The sequence below is a fragment of the Mobula birostris genome, chromosome 5, assembly GCF_030028105.1.
Source record: "Mobula birostris isolate sMobBir1 chromosome 5, sMobBir1.hap1, whole genome shotgun sequence".
Classification (NCBI taxonomy): Eukaryota; Metazoa; Chordata; class Chondrichthyes; order Myliobatiformes; family Myliobatidae; genus Mobula; species Mobula birostris.
In genome coordinates this window covers 34,257,686-34,277,908 of record NC_092374.1, presented here as the reverse complement: position 1 = coordinate 34,277,908, position 20,223 = coordinate 34,257,686, and the positions used below count along the sequence as shown (strand labels likewise).

At 36.1% G+C, this 20,223-nt stretch overlaps 1 protein-coding gene across 4 annotated transcripts in view; it reads right to left on the bottom strand.

Annotated features, from left to right (window-relative positions):
- ap3b1a (adaptor related protein complex 3 subunit beta 1a) overlaps positions 1-20,223 on the bottom strand; it is a 242,475-nt gene that overhangs the window by 152,396 nt on the left and 69,856 nt on the right. For all 4 annotated transcript variants that reach the window (XM_072257854.1, XM_072257856.1, XM_072257857.1 and 1 more), the window contains exon 8: positions 4,111-4,272. In XM_072257854.1, coding sequence (XP_072113955.1) covers positions 4,111-4,272 — 162 coding nt within the window. The remainder of the gene's footprint in view (positions 1-4,110; positions 4,273-20,223) is intronic.

Sequence of the window (20,223 nt, the reverse complement as noted above, 5' to 3'; positions counted from 1 at the left end):
GGTACAGATGCAACAATTAAAAAAAAGGATTTCAAGCTTTACTCAAAATCAACTGAAGGCACAGAATTGAGGTTAAGCATTCTGAATTATGACAACAGCAAAAGAAATGTTCTTCAGTTTGCTCGATGTTAACTTATGCTTCAACAATAACTGTACTATTACAGAATCAGACAATGCAGTGTTCAAGATGTGGTGCAGATGGCAGCAAAAAGACTTCAAGTAAACCACCATTTCTACGAAACCTGAACGATGCCCCTTGACGAGCTGACTAAGAACCTGGCCAAGTAAATAAAAGCGGTATAATCATGATGAGCCAGAAAGAGGATAACAGGCAATGAGGTGAAGTAGTTATCCATGTTGTACACAGCTGAGCTACAGAAAGGATAATGTACAATTCAAGTCAGATCAGATATGGGATTGACCAGGAGAGTTCCAGTTATGAGATCAGTACAGATACCAGGGTGAAAGAAATTAGCCAGTGTTCATCAAGGGGCTTTGCCAAACTTCTGTTTGTTAACTCGGTATTAAATCTTTTAAGTCTTGTCACATTTGGATTCAACTATTAAAATGTTCTTTACCACCCATTCACCAGAAACCAAGTGACCCAAATCATTGTTGCTGGTATCCATTCCATATCATGCAACACAGCAACACATACAAAATGCTGAGGAACTCAGCAGGCCAGGCAGCATCAATGGAAAAGAGTAAACAGTCGACGTTTTGACAGAGACCCTTCATCAGGACTATCAACACTGTCCTGATGAAGGTCTCAACCCAAAACGTTGACTATTTACTACTTACTACTTTTTAAGTGGTAGAAAGAACAGTGATTTGATTTGAAGTAGTCATATGAACAGTGTTCTAAGATGGTGGAACAATTAGCACCTCCTTTTCAAAAAATACTACAATCAACTATTTTTAGATTACAAATGAAATTAGTTCAATTAACCATACTGATAATTTTGTTTTAAAAGCCAAACAATGAATTTTGTTCCACCTAACAAAATGGGGAGTTTTCTTTACCACATTCATTCATGCTCAGTTTATTTACTTACTTAGGTTAAATGATTTCATAACAAAACATAATATACTCTGTAAACAACAATAAGGTTTCAGAAAAAAACAGAACCTCTACAATAGCATTAATAGATTTTGTAGAAGAAATATCAAATGCTATAGAAAGAAATGAATACACAGTGGGAATATTCCTTGCTCTAAAAAAAGCATTTGACACCATTGACCATAAATTATTATTAACAAAATTAGAAAGATATGGTATTAGAGGGGTGGCACATGACTGGTTAAGTAGTTACTTGGAAGACATGTATCAGTATTTACATATAAACAACTCGAATTCAAAACTTTTGAGGGTAACTTGTGGGGTTCCACAAGGTTCAGTGTTTGCTGTTCATTTTGTATATAAACAATATATGTATGGTCTCTCAGACATTAAATGTATATTATTTGCTGATGATACAACTATATTTTGTAGTGGGTAACATCTGAAACAACTTTTGGATACAGTGGAGAAAGAACTAAGAATTATAAAGAAATGGTTTGATACTAACAAGTTATCACCGAATCTAAGTAAAACTAAATTCATAATATTTGGAAACTGTGTACCAAACTCATATAGTAAACTTAGAATAAATGATGTTGAAATTGATAAAGTATCTGAAACAAAATTTTTAGGAGTAGTAATAGATAATAAATTAAGCTGGAAACCACATATAAATTATGTCAAAGCAAAAATGTCAAAATCTATTGCAATACTATACAAAGCGCAAGATTTCTTAAATCAGTAATCTTTGCATACATTATACTGTTCACTTATAGTCCCATACATGGCCTACTGTGTAGAGGTATGGGGAAATACATACAAAACAAATAAAAACTCAATTTTTCTACTCCAAAAGAAAGTCATATGAATTGTAAATAAGACAAGTTATTATGATCCAACTAATCCACTATTTATTCAACTAAACACTTCAAAATTCAGAGATTTCGTAGATTTTAAAATAATACAAATTATATATAAAGTAAAAAATGGACAGCTACCACAAAGTATCCAAAGGTTGTTTAAAATGAGAGAAAGTCAACATGATTTGAGAGGAACATGTATACTTAAAAACAAAGGATAAGAACAAATGTAAAAAAATCATAGTATTTCAGTCAGAGGAATGAATCTATGGAATAGTTGCAGTGAGAATTTAAAAACATGCACCACACTTAACAAGTTGAAAAAATTATTTTAAAATAATTTAATGAACAAATATAAAATACATGATTTAAAATGGATGGGAGTAATGTAAATAAATGATACTTGGAATTGGATTTTGTGTTAAAAGATTATGAAATTTTTTGTTTTGATGTGACGATTGATGCCAAATATGTTGTTGTATAAGTAAGAGTGGTAGGCGTAATAAGCTGTAGCTTCAGCCTACACCCTTTCGGTCTGTTTTAAAGAATATCTATGTTTTTTGTTGTAATTTTGTCTTATGAAATCATCGTTGAAAATGCTGCTTTTTGTTATGTTTGTACTGACCGAAATAAATTTTATTCATTCATTCACTTACTTCGTACTTACATTATATGAGGAATCCCATCAGCCTCTAGCCTCCTCTCTTTATTTTTCCTATGGCCTGCAACTTAATCTCTCACATATGCTATCAAATCCTCCAGTTCTTTTTTTTCTACCCACTAAGCAGCACAATCTTGAGGCCCACAGTAATGTAGCAGGCAGTGTGCAGCAGTCTCACAGTTCAAGCAATCCAGGTTAATCCTGGCCCCCAGTGCAGTGTCTGTGAAAGTTACATGTTCTCCCTTTGACCACTTGGCCTGAAACATCAACTGCTTATTTCCCTTTACAGCCTGACCTGTTGGGCTCCTCCAGCATTTTGTGTACGTTACTCTGGATTTCCAGCATCTGCAGAATCTCTTGTGTCAATGGATTCAATGTAGCCTTTTTCATCATACAGTGGTATCCATGAAACGTGCAAACACATAACTCTATCTCTTAAGAAAATACACAATAAGGAGAAACCAATTAACCTTCAAGCATTCCTTTTTCAGGGGTTGGGAGTAATCCCACAGCACTCTGAAAATCCATGCAGTCATGGGTGAAACATGCAAATTCTATGCAGACATTCCCCAAGGTGAGGATTGAACCTGGGTCCCTGCAGCTCCAAGGCTACTGCACAACCATGCAACATTTTGGTATTTGTGAAAAAGTAAAATGATATTACCGCAAAAATAATGTGAAAGCAGTACTGAAATAATATCATGAAAATCTTGAATGTGCATCAACAGAAAAGAATATTTTTCACTGCATTTTGTTAAGTAACCTTAAAAAAAAATTTCAGTCACAAGGCATTATCTCACATTGCAAGTGTTTAAACCTTATTCTTCCAAAGGCCATGAATTTCACCAAGCCCTTGCTTTAAGTATAATACTTAATACTTTACAATACTTTAATTAGAATCATGCATGAAATAGTAAGTTTTGCTGAAATCTAACTTACTTTCAAATGACTTAAAGAAGTGCCACTACAAAGTTGATAAAATATTTCTTTTCCCATAAATGACATGTAGTTTTTTTCCCTCATGTCCACACAACGTGCAAACAAATCTAAAGTGAAAACTGGCAAGCCAGATGCTCCAATGTCACATCAGAGCTGCCTTCTCCTGTAATGTTACATGCTTCTGCATACACGAAGTGGCAATATACATATTGCAGCTAATGGGCATATTTTCTTATTTAAATGTCACAATTCCACTGCACTATTTAACTTCAATTATGGTTGAAATTACTTGAATACTGCAAATGGTTGATCAGAGTTGAAGGTAGATCATAACTAAAGGTAGTTTGTATGTGTATGGCCCTACCTTAACCTGAATAGAACAACATGCCAGTCAAACAGCGTAACTGCTCTTCCTCGACTTTCGCTGTTGGTCTAATGAGCCATTGAACCTGATCTAGAGATAATCTGTTTGGAGGAATATTCCATTACTGTCTGTGACATTTTCCTTTCCTGTTATTTTTACACACCAAAATTGATATAGCTTTACCAATTTTATAATATTTAAAAATGTAAGTTATTATGATACATACAGCAGCATTTCGGCTTTGTAATAAAGGCCTGGTGTTACGGAGGAGCAGGCGGTGATCTGGGTCCATCACATATGGTACTGGTATATCAATGCCATCATTATCGCCCTTTTCTTCATCAGAATCATAGAAATCTTTTTCACGGTTTGCATCATGCAACTCTTCCTGAGAGGAAAGAGATCATTAATTGCAACAAACCAAACAATATTTCTGTGAGACTTACAAATTCTTTCAGTACTTAAAACATACATAACAACCAAAACTAGGAGTGTTTAATCACAATGCTGAGTAGGAGTCACTGGAAAATGTTAAGGTTCTTTTTTATTCTATCTGCTTGCAATATCCATAATTTCTCTAAAACCAGACCACATTTGGCTCTAGTAAAGCGCCAACAGATATTGGCTAAAGAGTTTCTTTTCCTGCTGTAAACTCCTATGGTATTATTTCCATATCCAGTATACAACTTGACATATTGGGTATACTGCTAAATAAAATTAGGCATGTAGTTCAAATAAAATATTCATTGCAACCAGCATTATTCCATAAAAAGAAAGATTACAATCCATAGTCATGGGCAATCTATTATATAGTCATTAAAAGCTTTAGGTAACACCGATCACAATGCATCATTAAATATTTTTTCATAAATGTGAAGCTTTCTGCACTATTAATGGCATTATTTCAAGATCATTCATTAACTCACCACATAAACTTTGTCCAAAAAGACACATTTTCTTACATTTATTTTTTTGTCTAGAAGTGCTTGTTGTCAACATTGCAGGCACATGACTACTTTTAACACACAATTAAATTACTTCTTGAAAAATACAATAAAATGCTTAGGCAAATAGTAAAGCCAACGCACTCATTTGAAACATTACTACAGATGCTCTTTAAAAAACACTCTCATCATGGAACCAATTGTCTTTACTGTCAAAAACCACAATAAATGAATTGAGCATTGTTAGTGAAGTAAAAGCAAACCTAAATCAGTCCCTTTGAGAACCCAAATAGTGCACAACCTGAAATTACTCCATTTGCACAATACCTGGCTGTAGCATGGCTGTTAAGTGCATTAGATGACCACGGAGATGACAGCAAGCCATCAACTCCACTGAGTAACAATAAACTGTACTCTGTTGCTGTACATAAACATAAATAATCTTCAATTAGGAGTCAGATGCAAATTGGTAGAAACATTAACTTAATGAGAGCTGAAATTCTTCGGCATGGTTGTCAAATTTTTTTTTAAAAAAAAACTATTCCAGTGCTGAGAAAATGCAAGTTTTCTCCCAATTTACCCTCATCATGATCTAACCTTCTGCTTAATATTTCAATACATTAATTCTGCATCTATACAATCCTTTTGATTACAGAAGTAAAACCAAGCAGCAGTGCCAACACAATGACAATATTTTATGAACACTATAAAAATAGGGGTTCTGGAAATTAGGGGTCTATTAAGTTTACCTAGCTTGATCCACAAATTGATAAATATATTTGCAAGATCCTTTCCATGAGTAATGTTACAGTGCTTAGTGAGTTAACTATGGTGTGAAAATCATACTGAGGTCAAGAATATTCTACAATTTTAAAAAAATTATACATTAAGATTTATAAATTTACACAAATGTCTGCAAATAAAAATCACTTAGCTTAATCTCACAGAACACTAGCACACTGACACAAAAACACTATTTGTGAGCAGATTTTTTTTAAAAAACAATGTAAAATACAATCTGTCTCAGTGAGGAAGTGCAATAAAAGCTCTGTCAAAGAAACAACAGTAAAGATCCAATTGGCAAATGAAAAAAATAAAGCAACAAAGCTTAAGACAACACAAAACAGTAGTAGTAGAGATTTTATTAAGATGGCTAGACTTTGTTTGCTGACAAGATTTAATTGAAGATCTATATCTTATCAAGGAATAATATACCTTCAGCAATAGATTCCCACAGAGACATAACTGCTTAGATCATTTCAATTCGACTTCACATTCCCATTCTGACATCTGTCCTTAGCTACCTCCACTGCCATGATGAGACCGAACTCAGGTTGGAGGAACAATGCCTCATATTCTGTCTGAGTAGCCTCCAACCTGATGGCATGAACATCTAATTTCCAATTTCTGATAATTTCTCCTGCTCGCTACTTCTTTTTCCATTCGCCACTCTGGTTAACCTCTCACCCCTTCTTTACTCCTCACTTGCCCCCTGTCCATCACCTCCCTTAGTAGTTCCCCATCTTCCTCCTTTCTTCCATGTTCCACTGTCCTCTCCACTCAGGTTCCTTCTTTTTCAGCCCTTCCACCTATCCTCTCCCAGCTTTTTTATTTCACTCATCTTCCCCCTGTTCCACTTATTCCCTCCTCTATCCACCACCTGGTCTCACCTATTACCTGCCAGGTAGTACTCCTTCCACTCCCCCCATCTTATTCTGGGTTCTGTCCATTATCTTTCTAGTATGATGAAATGTTTTGGTCCAAAACGTCATCTATTTATTCCCCTCCATAGGTGCTGCCTGACATGCTGAGTTCCTCCAGTATTTTGTGTGTTGTTAAGATGATTTTAAAGTCTGTTAGTCAAACAGAATATGGAATGTGACATATTACTCTATATTTACATGTCTTGTGATTTACTATCTGGAACTGAACCCTTACCCAGTTAAACTCACAATGACACACTCGTCTCTGCTTCTACTAGCACTTCTGCATAAGATTAATTTGGAATTACACTTCACTCTTTTTTCAATAAAAGGTGGCGGTAGGTGAAAGGTTCAAAGAAAGATGTACTCCACTGTTACAAGATAAGGCTCATTGACGTGATCACCAACTTTCCTTCATGAAATTTTCTCAAAATTAATTTTATGCAAAATGCAAATGTAAACCATTAAGAAAATTTAACTATATTATATTCATTGACTGAAACTGCATAGATTCTGATTAGCAGAAAAAACTTTTACAACTGATCATTGTTAATTTCACTATCAAGCTATAAGGTAAATTTAAAAGCTGGAAAATTGATAAAAAGTTTTTGGAAAAATTATTTCTCAAGAATACAACCAGCAGGGAATACTTAAAGATACTAATGGAAATGTTTTGAGATTGGGGAGCTTGTGGAAGTTGGAACACAACAGGAATTACTTAGGCAAACACAAGGAAATCTGCAGATGCTGGAATTTCAAGCAACACATAAAAATTGCTTAGGTATATCTGACATTATAATGGGAGGGTGAAGTAGAAAGAGTCAATAACCTTACATCAGAACTGGGAAATATGTAAAATAAATACTGAGATGCAGCGAAAAAAGGGAGCAGTTGAGACAATATAAAAGTCTGCAATAGAGAGGGCAACAGACAGGAAACAATAAAAAGGGGTGACAGCTGAAGAAGAGATCAATGAAGACATTAATTAATGAAGTTAATGGAATTAGTGCAGTCTTTCATTGATTCTATTGTTGTTTCTATACTATTATGGATTTATTGAGTATGCCCACAAGAAAATAGATCTCAGGGTTGCATATGGTGACATATATGTGGTTTGATAATAAATTTACTTTGAACTTGGAAAATGAAGAGCTGGTGGAGATTTAAAAATAGGAGATAATGGAGAGAGTATAGGAATATGGTGCTGAGACAATTACTGAATTGAATTGAATTGAATTTATTTAAATCTTACATCCATTTCACAACGTGAGGGAGTAAAAATCTTTGCATTATGACTGTCACAATGTGCAGACTTGTCAATTTATAAGTTTAATGGCTTGTAGAAAGAAGCTGTCCCATAGCCTGTTCGTCCTGGCTTTGCCAGACGGAAACAGCTGAAACAGTTTGTGGTGGGGGTGACTGGTGTCCCCAGTGATCTTCCCAGCCTTTTTTAAGCACCTGCTGCTGTAAATGTCCTCAATAGAGGGAAGTTCACATCCACAGATGCACTAGGCTATCCGTACCAGTCGCTGGGCACTGCAGAGATCAAGGTTGGTGCAGTTCCCGTACCAGGCTGTGATACAGCCAGTCAGGATGCAGTCATCAACGCTGCGAATGGTGGAGCAAACTCAAAAGGCCAAATGGCCTGCTCCTTCTCCCATTTTCTACGTTTTATGTTAACGATAGATATAGAAAGAGAAGAAAACTAATACGATTCTTTCAAATGAGGTACAAAGATTTCAATTGCTGATTATCTGAAATAGCTGTACAAGAAAAACCTTGGGCTGTAATGTGCCCTTGTGCCCATAAGCCAGCCAGCGCCAAGACAGGTTAAAACAAAAACTTTGGTTGTGGTATGTACACTGCAATGTGAAACAAATTGTTCACTTCACAATTAAGCAAAGAATATACACTTTTTCAAGCATCTATACTTAAACACGATTTAATTATTGGACTATCTTAGAGGTAGACTAAGATACCTGTTACCCATATTGCTGTTTACCCATATAGATACAAATCTAGATAAGTTGGAAGACCATCATTACTCACAAATGTTCAAATCACATTATTTGCGATTTATTACAGTTGATTGTTACAGATAAAAGGTTTGACTCTAGTTTTTAAACATGTGTGCCATTAGAACATGAAGATGTGTGGGTACACCACCAAATTAAATTTTTCTCCAAGTCACATATCATCTTGATTTGGAATCTCAGAACTTCATCACACAAACTGCAGCAGTGTAGGGTGGTGGCCCATAACCTTCTTGGAGGATTTGAGGACCAACAATAAAACATAGCTTAAGCCCATCTTCCAGAAATTCAAGTAATAAATACAAGTAAAAAATTTAAGCAGAATCAAAATCAGGTTTATTATCACTGACATGTCATGAAATTTGTTACACAGCAGTACAGTGCTACACATAAAAGTTTACCGTGCGTTGGAAATGTAAATGAATAGTGCAAAAGACGAGTAACAAAGTAGTTTTCAATGACCATCCAGAATTCTGATTGCAGAGGGGAAAAAGCTGTTCCTAAAATGTTGCATGTGCATCTTCAGGTTTCCGTCTTCTTCTTTCAAATCTCTCCTCCATCTAATGAGGAAACTTTAGCCAAAATCCTAAAACATCCAGTGATCTGTTACTAGTAAGTGTGAACTTCACTTTTGTCATGTTGAATAATGCATTATCATATTCTGCAACTACATGCATACCCCAACACACACACACACACAAATTTTTTACATCATGATCCTCAGACAATACAAATTACATTTCTTGGTTCACAACATGGAGATGGCCTCATCAGTGGAATACAAATGCAAAATGTAGTTTGTGGAAAACCTGTATAAAGAATCCCATTTCCAGTATTAGCCATGCATGATTGGATTCAGTTTAGAATGCGATCTCTTGGGGTATTTACCAGACTGTTTCCCTGGGCTACCTTAATGCAGTAGGAGGTATTGAATTACTTACCTATGCGACAATATCAATTATCAATTGGATATTTTGTATTCGGACATTAATGCTACCCCAAAGCAAAATTCACAGCTACAACCTGCTCCAATATTTTCTTCTTCGAAACAATTATTTGGAAAAAGTTGTTTTAATCCTTTAGCAAATATTTGTATGATAATATCCAAAAATAGCCAATAAAGCAATATTAAAATTAAGACAGGTGTTCAAAGGTATGCAAAAAAAAGTGTAATAACTTTGCTTTAATAAATTACAAAAAGATCATTCGTCCCATCTTAACAATCTGGGCGAACTCTCTTCCCACCCATTTCATCACTCACAAATAGAATTCAATTAACCCTATACTTTGATATTCTTTTCAAGCAACCTGCAAATCAATCCTAAATTAACTTTTCAGCAATTCCAATTCAGCTTTTCAATACAATTTAATTTGAATACTTCCTTTTGAGGCCTAGGAGTCCCAGTTTTGATTTATCTTATCTTGCAGCTCAGCTAATTCACTATACTAGTACACATCTTCCCCGGCTTACAAAGGCCCGACCTACAGAATGTACAAGAATGAACATTGGGGAGACTAGCGGTATGGATCTGCGAGCAACTACAGGCATCTTCTGCTGTGTGGGAACTTGATTAATGGCTACATTTCTGACTTGCAAACTTCAGGTTACCAACAGCTTATAGGAACAGATCCCTGCTGTAACCTGAGGTGGACCTGTAATCATCCATGTGGCTTTTCTTTCAACTCCAAGGACTCAATATCTACTTTTTGCTTCAGTGACTAAAAGCAAACAGCACTCAGACTGCACTATGACCAAAGGAGCGCACAGTTTCAGTACAATACTCTGACTTTCTTTCTGCTGCTCCATCTGTATAATTCATCATCCTATTTCCTTCATTGATTGTTGCGCCACAATAACTGGACATCTTAAGTGCCAAGTGTATTACCATCCCTAAATCTTTTTCAGCTTCACCCTTGGCTAATTCAGCAAACATGCTATTTTTTTCCACTCTGCAACAACATACCTAAAAACAGTGTGAATTTAATCTGCCAAGAACTATTCAGCCATCCATGTCTACCTCATGAATTTACATTGCTGAAGCCAGCAGCTTCTTTACCCTGAACAACTAATGCTTATATTGAGGATTTAATGTAGAGGAAAAATATGCAATGGCCTTTCACAGAAGGATAATCAGACAAAAGTGAATGCCTAGCCACAGCAGACATTGCCAGAGGTTATGTGATGCTTTTGGATTTTAAGAGTTACAAGAAGAATAAACATGATAAAGAACACAAAAATGTTTCATGGTGAGCGAGAGGTGAAAGATTAAGAATTAAGAGATTAATGAGAAGATTTCGAGAAGGTGTCAGAAAGATTGGTAATGTATGACAGCATAAAGGCACCAGAGTTTTCCAAGTTCAAAGTAAATTTTATTATCAGAGTACATACATATAACCCTGAAATTCTTTTTTCCACTCAGCAAATCTACAGAACAGTAATTATAACAGGGTCAATGAAAATTCAAGAAGAGCATAGAAGATAACAAATCGTGCAAATGCAAATATAAACAAATAGCAATAAATAACAAGAACATGAAATAACAAGATAAAGAGACCTTAAAGTCACATCATTGATTCTGGGAACATCGGAAAAGAATGAGTGTAGTTATCCTCTTTTATTCAAGAGCCTGATGGTTGAGGGGTAGCAACTGTTGCCGAACCTGGCGGAGCGAATCCTGAGGCACCTGTACCTTCTACCTGATGGCAGCAGCGAGACAAGAGCATGGCCTGGGTGGTGAGGATCCTTGATGACGGAAGCTGCTTTCCTACAACAGCATTTCATGTAGATGTGTTCCATGATTTTGGATAAACTTATTATGAAGTTCAGATAACAAGAAGTCATTGGGTCTTACAGCAGAAGGATAGGCCTTTGGTGCACTGTAGCTACTTGACAGTCAGCATGGACAGAAGTCTAAAGAATATTCCAATAATTACGTCTGCAGGTAACACAGGCAATAACGAGTGACTTCATAACATTAAACTGGGCTATATTGATTATATTCATGCAGCATAATATACAGAAAAATAACATTTTGATGGGGGATATAAATAATCATTCAGTAATATGGAGTATAAAATTTACAGTGGTTGCTCATCCCACTATTCAGAACTCAAAGACCAATATTGTTATTAGAAATGGCTCCCTGACAAAGCCTGCTGGTACTTTACTACACGAGTCTAATTTGGGTTTGGCTAATTATCAAAAAAAGATTTGGGTAGAGGTAACATTAAAATTTGATCCCCGCAAAAATCCCTTGTCCAAATAAAGCTTTAGTAAACAAAGTAAATCAATTGCCATTGGAAAAATGCAGGGGAACAGCTACTTTCATCAGTAACCTGCTAAGAGTACAGTAACAAAGCTATTAACTATTGATTTGGAGACATCAATTTGAATCCCTCAAGAGCAGTTGGGGAATTTAAGATCAATAAATCTGAAATGAAAAACTGGTAACGTTAAGGGTGGTCACAAAACTTTCAGATCAGCTGCATTTACATCATCTAACTTTACTCATCCCAAGAATCACAGGCATGTTCTGCACCCCCTCCCCTCACAGCAGTTATGAGATGCTGCCTAGGAAGACAACAGCTATCCCACCACCCGAGTCATGCCAACCATCGGGCAGGAGGTACAGAAGCCTGACGACCCATGCCGCTAGGTTCAGGAACAGCTACTTAACTTCAACCATTTTGTTCTTGAACCAACCAGCACAACCCTAATCACTATTTCAGCATAGCAAGACTATGACCATTTAGAACTATGATGGACTCCAGTTTATTGTTTCCCTCTTAAATAATTGTGTGTAATTTGTTGTTAATTTATGTTTTTCTTATGTCACTCTTTCCGACTAATACCTATCGAACTACTAGCTGCAAAGGGAAATTAAGGACTGATATTTTTCTTATTTATCCATTCAACAAATAAGAAAAATAACATTTTGAAAATAATGTTGTGATTCCCACAACCAATGAAATCTTCGGCAAAAGATCAGGCATTTCTTTAAATGGCAGATTATTAATGATGGAACAACAGCAATTAAAACTTTGCTTAGACTTATTCTATAAAATAATTTCAACAAAAGAACTTGGAAACTCTGTTCATATGTATTTTTTCAGGAACAAGGGTCCCCACAATTTTTAAAAAATTATTTCTAACATTCTACTGTTCAAGTGTTAAACCAGTTCCCAGATCTATATGCAATAAAGGGGTAATAAACAACAAAGACTTTACATTATTCTGTCCCCTTATTTTGTCTCCAATACAGGCAACTTAAAAGCTAGTGCTTGTAATAAATGCCCAATCCTAAGAAAAATCAAGATATCGAAGTGTTTCCTTTAAAAACTATAGAATGAGAAATGAGCCAAAGACCAATGCAAGAAAGGAATAGACAGAGGACTGAATCATACCAAAAGCCTCAAGTGAAATATTCAAGCAGTTTATTTTAATTCAAAGGTCCAATTTAATTTTAGAGAAATATATACAATATACATCCTGAAATGCTTTAATTCCACAATGTATTTCAAAACTCTCTTTTAACAATTATTATACCGGTCAGTGCTTGGGAATATCACAACTTAAAACATAAACCAGTTGTCATTCCATATTTGGCACAGAAAACTCCATTGTGTCTACAGGATGGTCACAACACATAACATTTTTCTTACTATTATCATAAAATTTTAATGCTAGCCTAAGATAATAAATAGTACTTTCAATAATGTTGCTCATATTCAAGATTTTTTTAACTAGTAAAAATTATTAAACAAACTCTATTCAACATTTGAAATTTATGTACTTTTCAATCATAAGCACTTGATTTTAACAATAACATTTTTAAACATTTAAAATTTGGAAACCCAAAGATTTATTTTATCAGACTTGCAAATTTATTAACTTAAAAAGGTTTAATCTTAGTTTTCCTACATTAGCTCCATTTATAATTGTCAAATTCGATAAATATGTTTTTATTTTCTTAGAGTCAAGGACCCATTAACAAACCTCCTCATTAATATGTAAATCTAAAGTCAATCAGTCTTCTCTTTGACAGCACTATGAATTCTGAGTAGTGCACTGTGTAATCGGCCTTACTTAAGCTGGAATATTCATCATAAAAGTTGTCATTTAAGAAAAATTGCACAAAATATACCATAATTGACTGCTATCTAGTTAATAGCCCTTTAATTGTGGCAAAAAAAGCACATACTGCTGCATTTGATGTTGGCAAGTCAAATCTATTGTTTATGTAAAAATAGCTAAATAAGAAAAATGCAACTGAAGTTTATACAATTTTTAATGTAATTTCCCCCCCTATTTATTATTTGCCTCAGCAATTTACTGAAAACCCAAAGGAGCCCAAGTACAGATTTACTGGGATGGTTTCAGGCTACAAAGACTTCTGTTAGTGGCAAAGTTTGCACAATTTGAGACTTGGGGAAAAAAAAACAAGGAAGCAGACTCAACAACAAGCTTTAAATCTAGAGTTTGGTTTGATGGAGTCAATACAGAAGGAATATTTGTACTTGAATGAAATTTGTTAGGTCATGAACACATTATATTTCTTTTGCAGTATGAGACACACATTCTACATATATACTCAGAAACATGGATTAAGTATGATTCACTTCTTCCTAATTAAGTGCATCCAAGTCCAACAATGGATTGTCTATCCATTCTTGCACCAACAGTTTAAGGCCTTAAGGATCTAAGTTTCCTTTCATACCATGCCATACACCCCCAATGTCTACAAACTGTCCCAATCATCTTCAGATGAAACATAAGATTTCTCATAAAACCCGGCCTACTACTAAGGCCACTTTTAAGAGGCAGTGCCTCAAGAAGGCAGCATTCACCGTTAAGGATGCTCACCATCTGGGAAGTGCCCCGTTCTCATTACTCCCATCGGGATAGAGGATTAAGAGCCTGAGACCCAGACTTAACAAATCAGGAACAGTTTCTTCCACTCCATCAGATTTCTGAAAGGTTCAGGAACGTCATCTCATACAAAATGATGGACAGAAATTGAATAGAAAAGATAAAACAAAGGGTCCAAGTAAACTGGAACGATGTGTTGAGATGCGAGAGCGTAAACAGATTGAACTATTGTATTTACTAGGTAGTTTTTTCAATAACAGTGGCTCAACCACTTCATAAGGCCATAACATTCAGGAGCATAATTAGGCCGTTCAGCCCATCGAGTCTTCTCCAGCATTACACCATGGCCGATTTATTATTCCTTTTAATCCCATTCTTCTGCCTTCTCTCCATAACCTTTAACACCATCCAGAACCTACCAATCTTCACTTTAAATATGCTCAATGATTTGGCATCCACAGCCGTCCATGTCATGGCAATTTCACAGATTCACTAGCTGCTGGATAAAGAAATTCCTCCTCATCTCTACTCTAAATGAATGATCCTCTAAGCTGAGACTGTGTCCTAGACTCACCCTAAGTAGCAAACATCCTCAATACATCCACTCTATCTAGGTCTTCCAACATTGGATAGGTTTCAATGAGATCATCCTTACTCTTCGAAACTCTAGTGCAGGGCTTCTCAACTGAGGGTTCCGTGAGACGTCACTGGGGAATCCGCGAGAGGTTGTGATTGAAAAAAATAAACATCTTTTTTGAACTTAGCACAACATGTGATGCTAGCGCTCGCAGTGGTGGGCAATGACTGAGCAGCTCCATCAGAATTCTAGTTAGAGGTCTCTTAGACCAGTATGGCAGTGCGCAGTACGACCAGACCATGTTTATTTGGTTGAGTCTATTCTCAGTTTTTGACTCGAGATAGGAGAGGCCATTGATAATAGGTGAGTGCTCTATTGCACAGGGGGGAGGATGGTAGGCTGATGAGGAAAGTGAAGTGTGCTTCCGAACAGTGAATGGTCTTGCTGCAGTTTTCAACTTTTTACGTGTGTGAGCAAGCTTTTTTTTGTTTAACCAGCATTAAGGGCAGAGATAGAAATTGTCTCATTTCAGTTGAAGGTGAAATCCGTGTGTGCTTATCCCAAGTTCCACACAGAATTGAGTATTTGTGCAGCAAACAACAAGCATAAGTTTCACATGCTGGGCCTATACTTGAGCCTGATCATGAAGTAAGAAAATGTTCCTTCAATGTCTTGTATAAAATTGTGTTTTAGGCTACATTTTTATTCATATTACTTTGGCTTATGGTTTCTATTAACTTTACTATTAAAAATTGTCAATAAATTTCATGTTGTAAATAGCATTAATTAAAATCAATTTACAACTATCATTTAAATTAAATCCACCAAGCCTACCTTTAGAAAAATTAAATTCTATTTTGGCTTAAGTCAGTTATTTAACAGAAATTTATTATGTTTGTCTTATGAGTTTTTAAAGTTTATGAAATGGAAAGAGCGAGCTAATTTCAAGGTACGTAAGCTCAGCTTAACTATCTGTTCCCCCCCCCCCAAGAAAGGTTGGTTAAAAGTTCAATCTCTACTCAAGAGTATTGACAATTATTTTTGGATTATTATATCTACAATTTATTGATCATGCTAACCTTACATGAGCTGATACAATAATTTTTATGCAAGTGTTCCCTGAAACCTGAAAATTGTTTCAAGGGTTCCTCCAGGACAAAGGTTAAGAAAGGCTGCTCTAGCTAGTACAGGCGCAGAACCATCAAATATTCCTCATACGTCAACCCTTTCATTCTCATGAACCTCCTCTGGACCCTCTCCAATGCCAACACATCTTCTCTTAGATAAGGGGCCCAGAAACTGCTCTGAATACTCCAACTGTAGTCTAACCAATGACTTATAAAGCCTCAGTATTATATCCTTGTTTTTATATTCTAATCTTCTTGAAATAAATGCGAACATTGCATTTGCCCATCATGCGCATTGGAACTCTTTTTGAAACTGCAACATGACTTCTTACCTTTTTCTCTTCCCTGTCAGCCCAACATGCTGTTTGTATGTGTCCTACTTTGTTGCATTTTCTGCAAATTTTCATCTTTAAATCTATATTGGTCTGGTGTATGTGAACCACTACCACAACAGTACAATTTGTTCAGCCAGGTTAGTCTCTGTTTAGACATCAATTTTGTACATACTCACTTTCATTCCTGACTGCAACTCAATTGCATCTCTGTTTACAGTTTCCATTTATACAGAGATTTCAACTGTTCTTTTAAATGTGAGTTGTGCTTCAGTTAGGAGCCATTTTTGAATGCTTTCTTGTGAGATTCCACTAACTAAATGATCTCTCAGTGCACCATTAAGCCCATCATAAAACTGACAATGCCAGAGAATCTCTTCAATTCAGCCACACAAGCGGAAATGGACTCCCCTTCCTTTTGATTCTGCTTATGAAACCTAAAGTGTTCTGCAATCAACAACGGTTTCAGGTCTAAATGTTTCTACATTATTTTCATGATATCAGCAAAGCTCATTTCATCTGGTTTGGCTGGAGCAGCTAAACTGTTAAGTAAACTGTAAGCCTTTCCACCTAATGGGACTCAGCAAAACTGGCACTTGTTTCTCATTGGCTGTTCCATTAGCTCTAAAATACTGCACAATTCACTCGATATACATCAGCCAGATATCTTTTGTGCCATTAAATGTATCTATCGTTCCAATATAGCCAGCCATTTCTGCTTTTTTAAATATTTGTAACCATTATCACCCAATACTGTTTATGAATACATGAATTCACCCATTTTCTGCCTTTTTTAAAATTCAATCATCTCAGTCCCTTCCCAAAGGAGCACATGTGCATTTTTTAATTTCTCACTGTGCTTCAACAGGTAGGTAGTCATCTAGGTTTTGTTTAAAATTTATTCGTCACCACTATTACACTTTGTCGCTCCAAAACATAAAACTAATCAAAGGAAAAACACAAGCTGGGTGATGTGAGTATACTTTATTTTTACTTGTGGTGAAGCATGAAAATATAATGTGGTGATGTGATGACATATGCCATTCACCTATATTTACATAAAACCCACAATGAATAACTTAAAGAAATAAAGAATGCTTAATCTAACAATATACTTACAATATTACTCAAGTATTACTGAAATATTAATATACACAAAAGAAACCATGCTGACTTTGGCCTATTTTATCATGTGCCTCCAAGTACCTCAAAACCTCATTCTTAATAATGGACTCCAAAATTTTTGAAACACTGAAGTCAGGCTAACTGGCCATTAATTTTCTTTCTTTTACCTCCACCTCTTCTTAAAGAGTAAAATGATATTTGCAATTTTCCACAGCACCGGAACCAGTAATTCTTGAAAGATCATAACTAATGCATCCACAAACCCTTCAGCTACTTCTTTCAGAACCCTGGAGTGTATTCCATCCAGTCCAGGTGACTTATCTACCTCCAGATAAGGTTCCCAAAATTCTTCTCTTCAGTATTAGCAACTGCACTCACTTCTGCCCCCTGACACTCTTGAATTTCTGGCATACTGCTAGCGTCTTCCTCAGTGAAGACTGATACAAAATACTTATTAGGTTTATCTGCCACTTTTTCGTCAGCCATTACTACCTCCCCAGCATCATTTTCTAGTGTTCCAATATCCACTCGTCTCTCTTTTACTCTTTATATAGCTGTAAAAAACATTTAGTATCCTCTGCTATGTTATTGGCTAGTTTACCTTCATATTTTATTACTTCTCATTATGGCTTTTTTAGTTGCCTAACATCAGTTTTTAAAAGCTTCCCATTCCTCTAACATCTCACTAATTTTTACTATATTATATGCCTTCTCTTTTGCTCTTATGTTGTCTTTGACTTCCCATCCCAACGGTTGCCTCATCCTCCTTTTAGAATACTTCTTCATCTTTGGGATGTAAATATCCTGTGCCTCCTGAATTGCCCCCAGAAACTCCAGTCATTGCTGTTTTGCAATCATGACCACTGGTGTTCTCTTCCAATCCACAATCCCTTATCCGATATCCTTGGGACCAGTAGCATTTCGGAATTCAGAATTTTTCGGATTTCAGACCCCTCCCCCCCTACCAGAAAACACGTATGCTCAAGTCTCTTATTTAATCTGTCTCAATGCAGTGGACTTTAGGACCTGGCAGCGTACTAAGCCTACACACATCCTCCCGTATACTTTAAATCATCTCTAGATTACTTACAATACCTAATACATTGTAAATGTAATGTAAATAGTTGTTATACTGTATTGTTTAGGGAATAATGACAAGAAAAAATTTTATTTCCAACAAAAACATTCAATAAAACATAAAAATATACAGCTTCAAACGAACCGAATCAAACACATGGTAACTGACTTATTGGAATAAATGTAGAACGTCACTGTCACTATAAAACTTCAGTAACTTGTCTTTCTGTTTATTTAAATCATATACAGTGGTAGTTCTGACACTATTTTCTTCAGTTAAGACACCCCACAGACACACCACGATCAAGCTTCTGCAATAACTCCACTTTCTTTGTTATTGATAATGATAGATGCTTCCTTCTCTTTTTCTCATTGTTACCCATAGGGGTATCTGCAGCTCTTTTTGACATTTTCACAGAGAAATTAAATACAAAGTCAACACTGAACACAAAATATCAACGAACAGCAAATGCACGTGTAACCAGTATGAGCGCTGAGCCACAACTGACGTCTGGCAGCCTCTGCTAGTGCTGCCACGTCACACCTGAGTGACGTCAGCTGTTGGCAAAAAAGACTTCGGTTTTCGGAGCTTTTTGGATTTCCGAATTTCGGATAAAGGAATGTGCACCTGTACTTTTAATCAAATCTGGTTCATTACACAACACCCAATCCAAAACTGTCTTTCCTCTAGTGGGCTCAACTACAAGCTGCTCTAAAAAGCCATCTTGTGGGCATTCTATAAATTCCATCTCTTGGGATCTTGCACCAACCTGATTTTCCCAATCTACCTGGTACTGAAATCCCCCATGACTATCATAACATTGCCCTTTTTATACGCCTTTTCTATCTCCTGTTGTAATTTGTATCCCACAATCTGTCTATAACTCCCATCAGGGTCTTTCTACCCTTGCAGTTCCTTAACTCTATCCACAAGGATTCTACATCTTTTGATCCTATGTCACCTTTTTCTAAGGATTTGACTTTATTTTGTAACAACAAAGCCACCCCACCCCCTCTACCTACCTACTGTCCTTTCAATAAAATGTGTATCCTTGTATGTTAAGCTCTCAACTATGATCTTCTTTTAGCCTTGTCTAGTGATGCCCACGTCATACCTGCCAATCTCTAAATGCCGTACAAGATAATCTACTTTCCATATATCGTGTGCAATCAAATTTAATGCTTTCAAGTCCTGTATTCATCACCCTTTTCTATTTGCTCCTATGTAACACTTAAGCTCATTCCACTGACTGCTATTTTGTCCTATCATCTGCCTGTCCTTCCTTAGTCCCACTACACAATGCGTCAAATTGTACACCAACTGTCCCATCTTCAGCCCTGTCACTCCATTTCCCATCCCTCTACCAAATTAGTTTAAACCCTCCCCATCAGCTCTAGTAAACCTGCCTGCAAGGATAATGGTCCCCCTTGGGTTCAGGTGTAACCCGTTCTTTTTGTATAGGTCATACCTTCTCTAGAAAAGATCCCAATGATCCAATCTGCAACCCTGCCCCCTGCACCACTTCTTCAGCCAGTCATTCATCTGTAATAT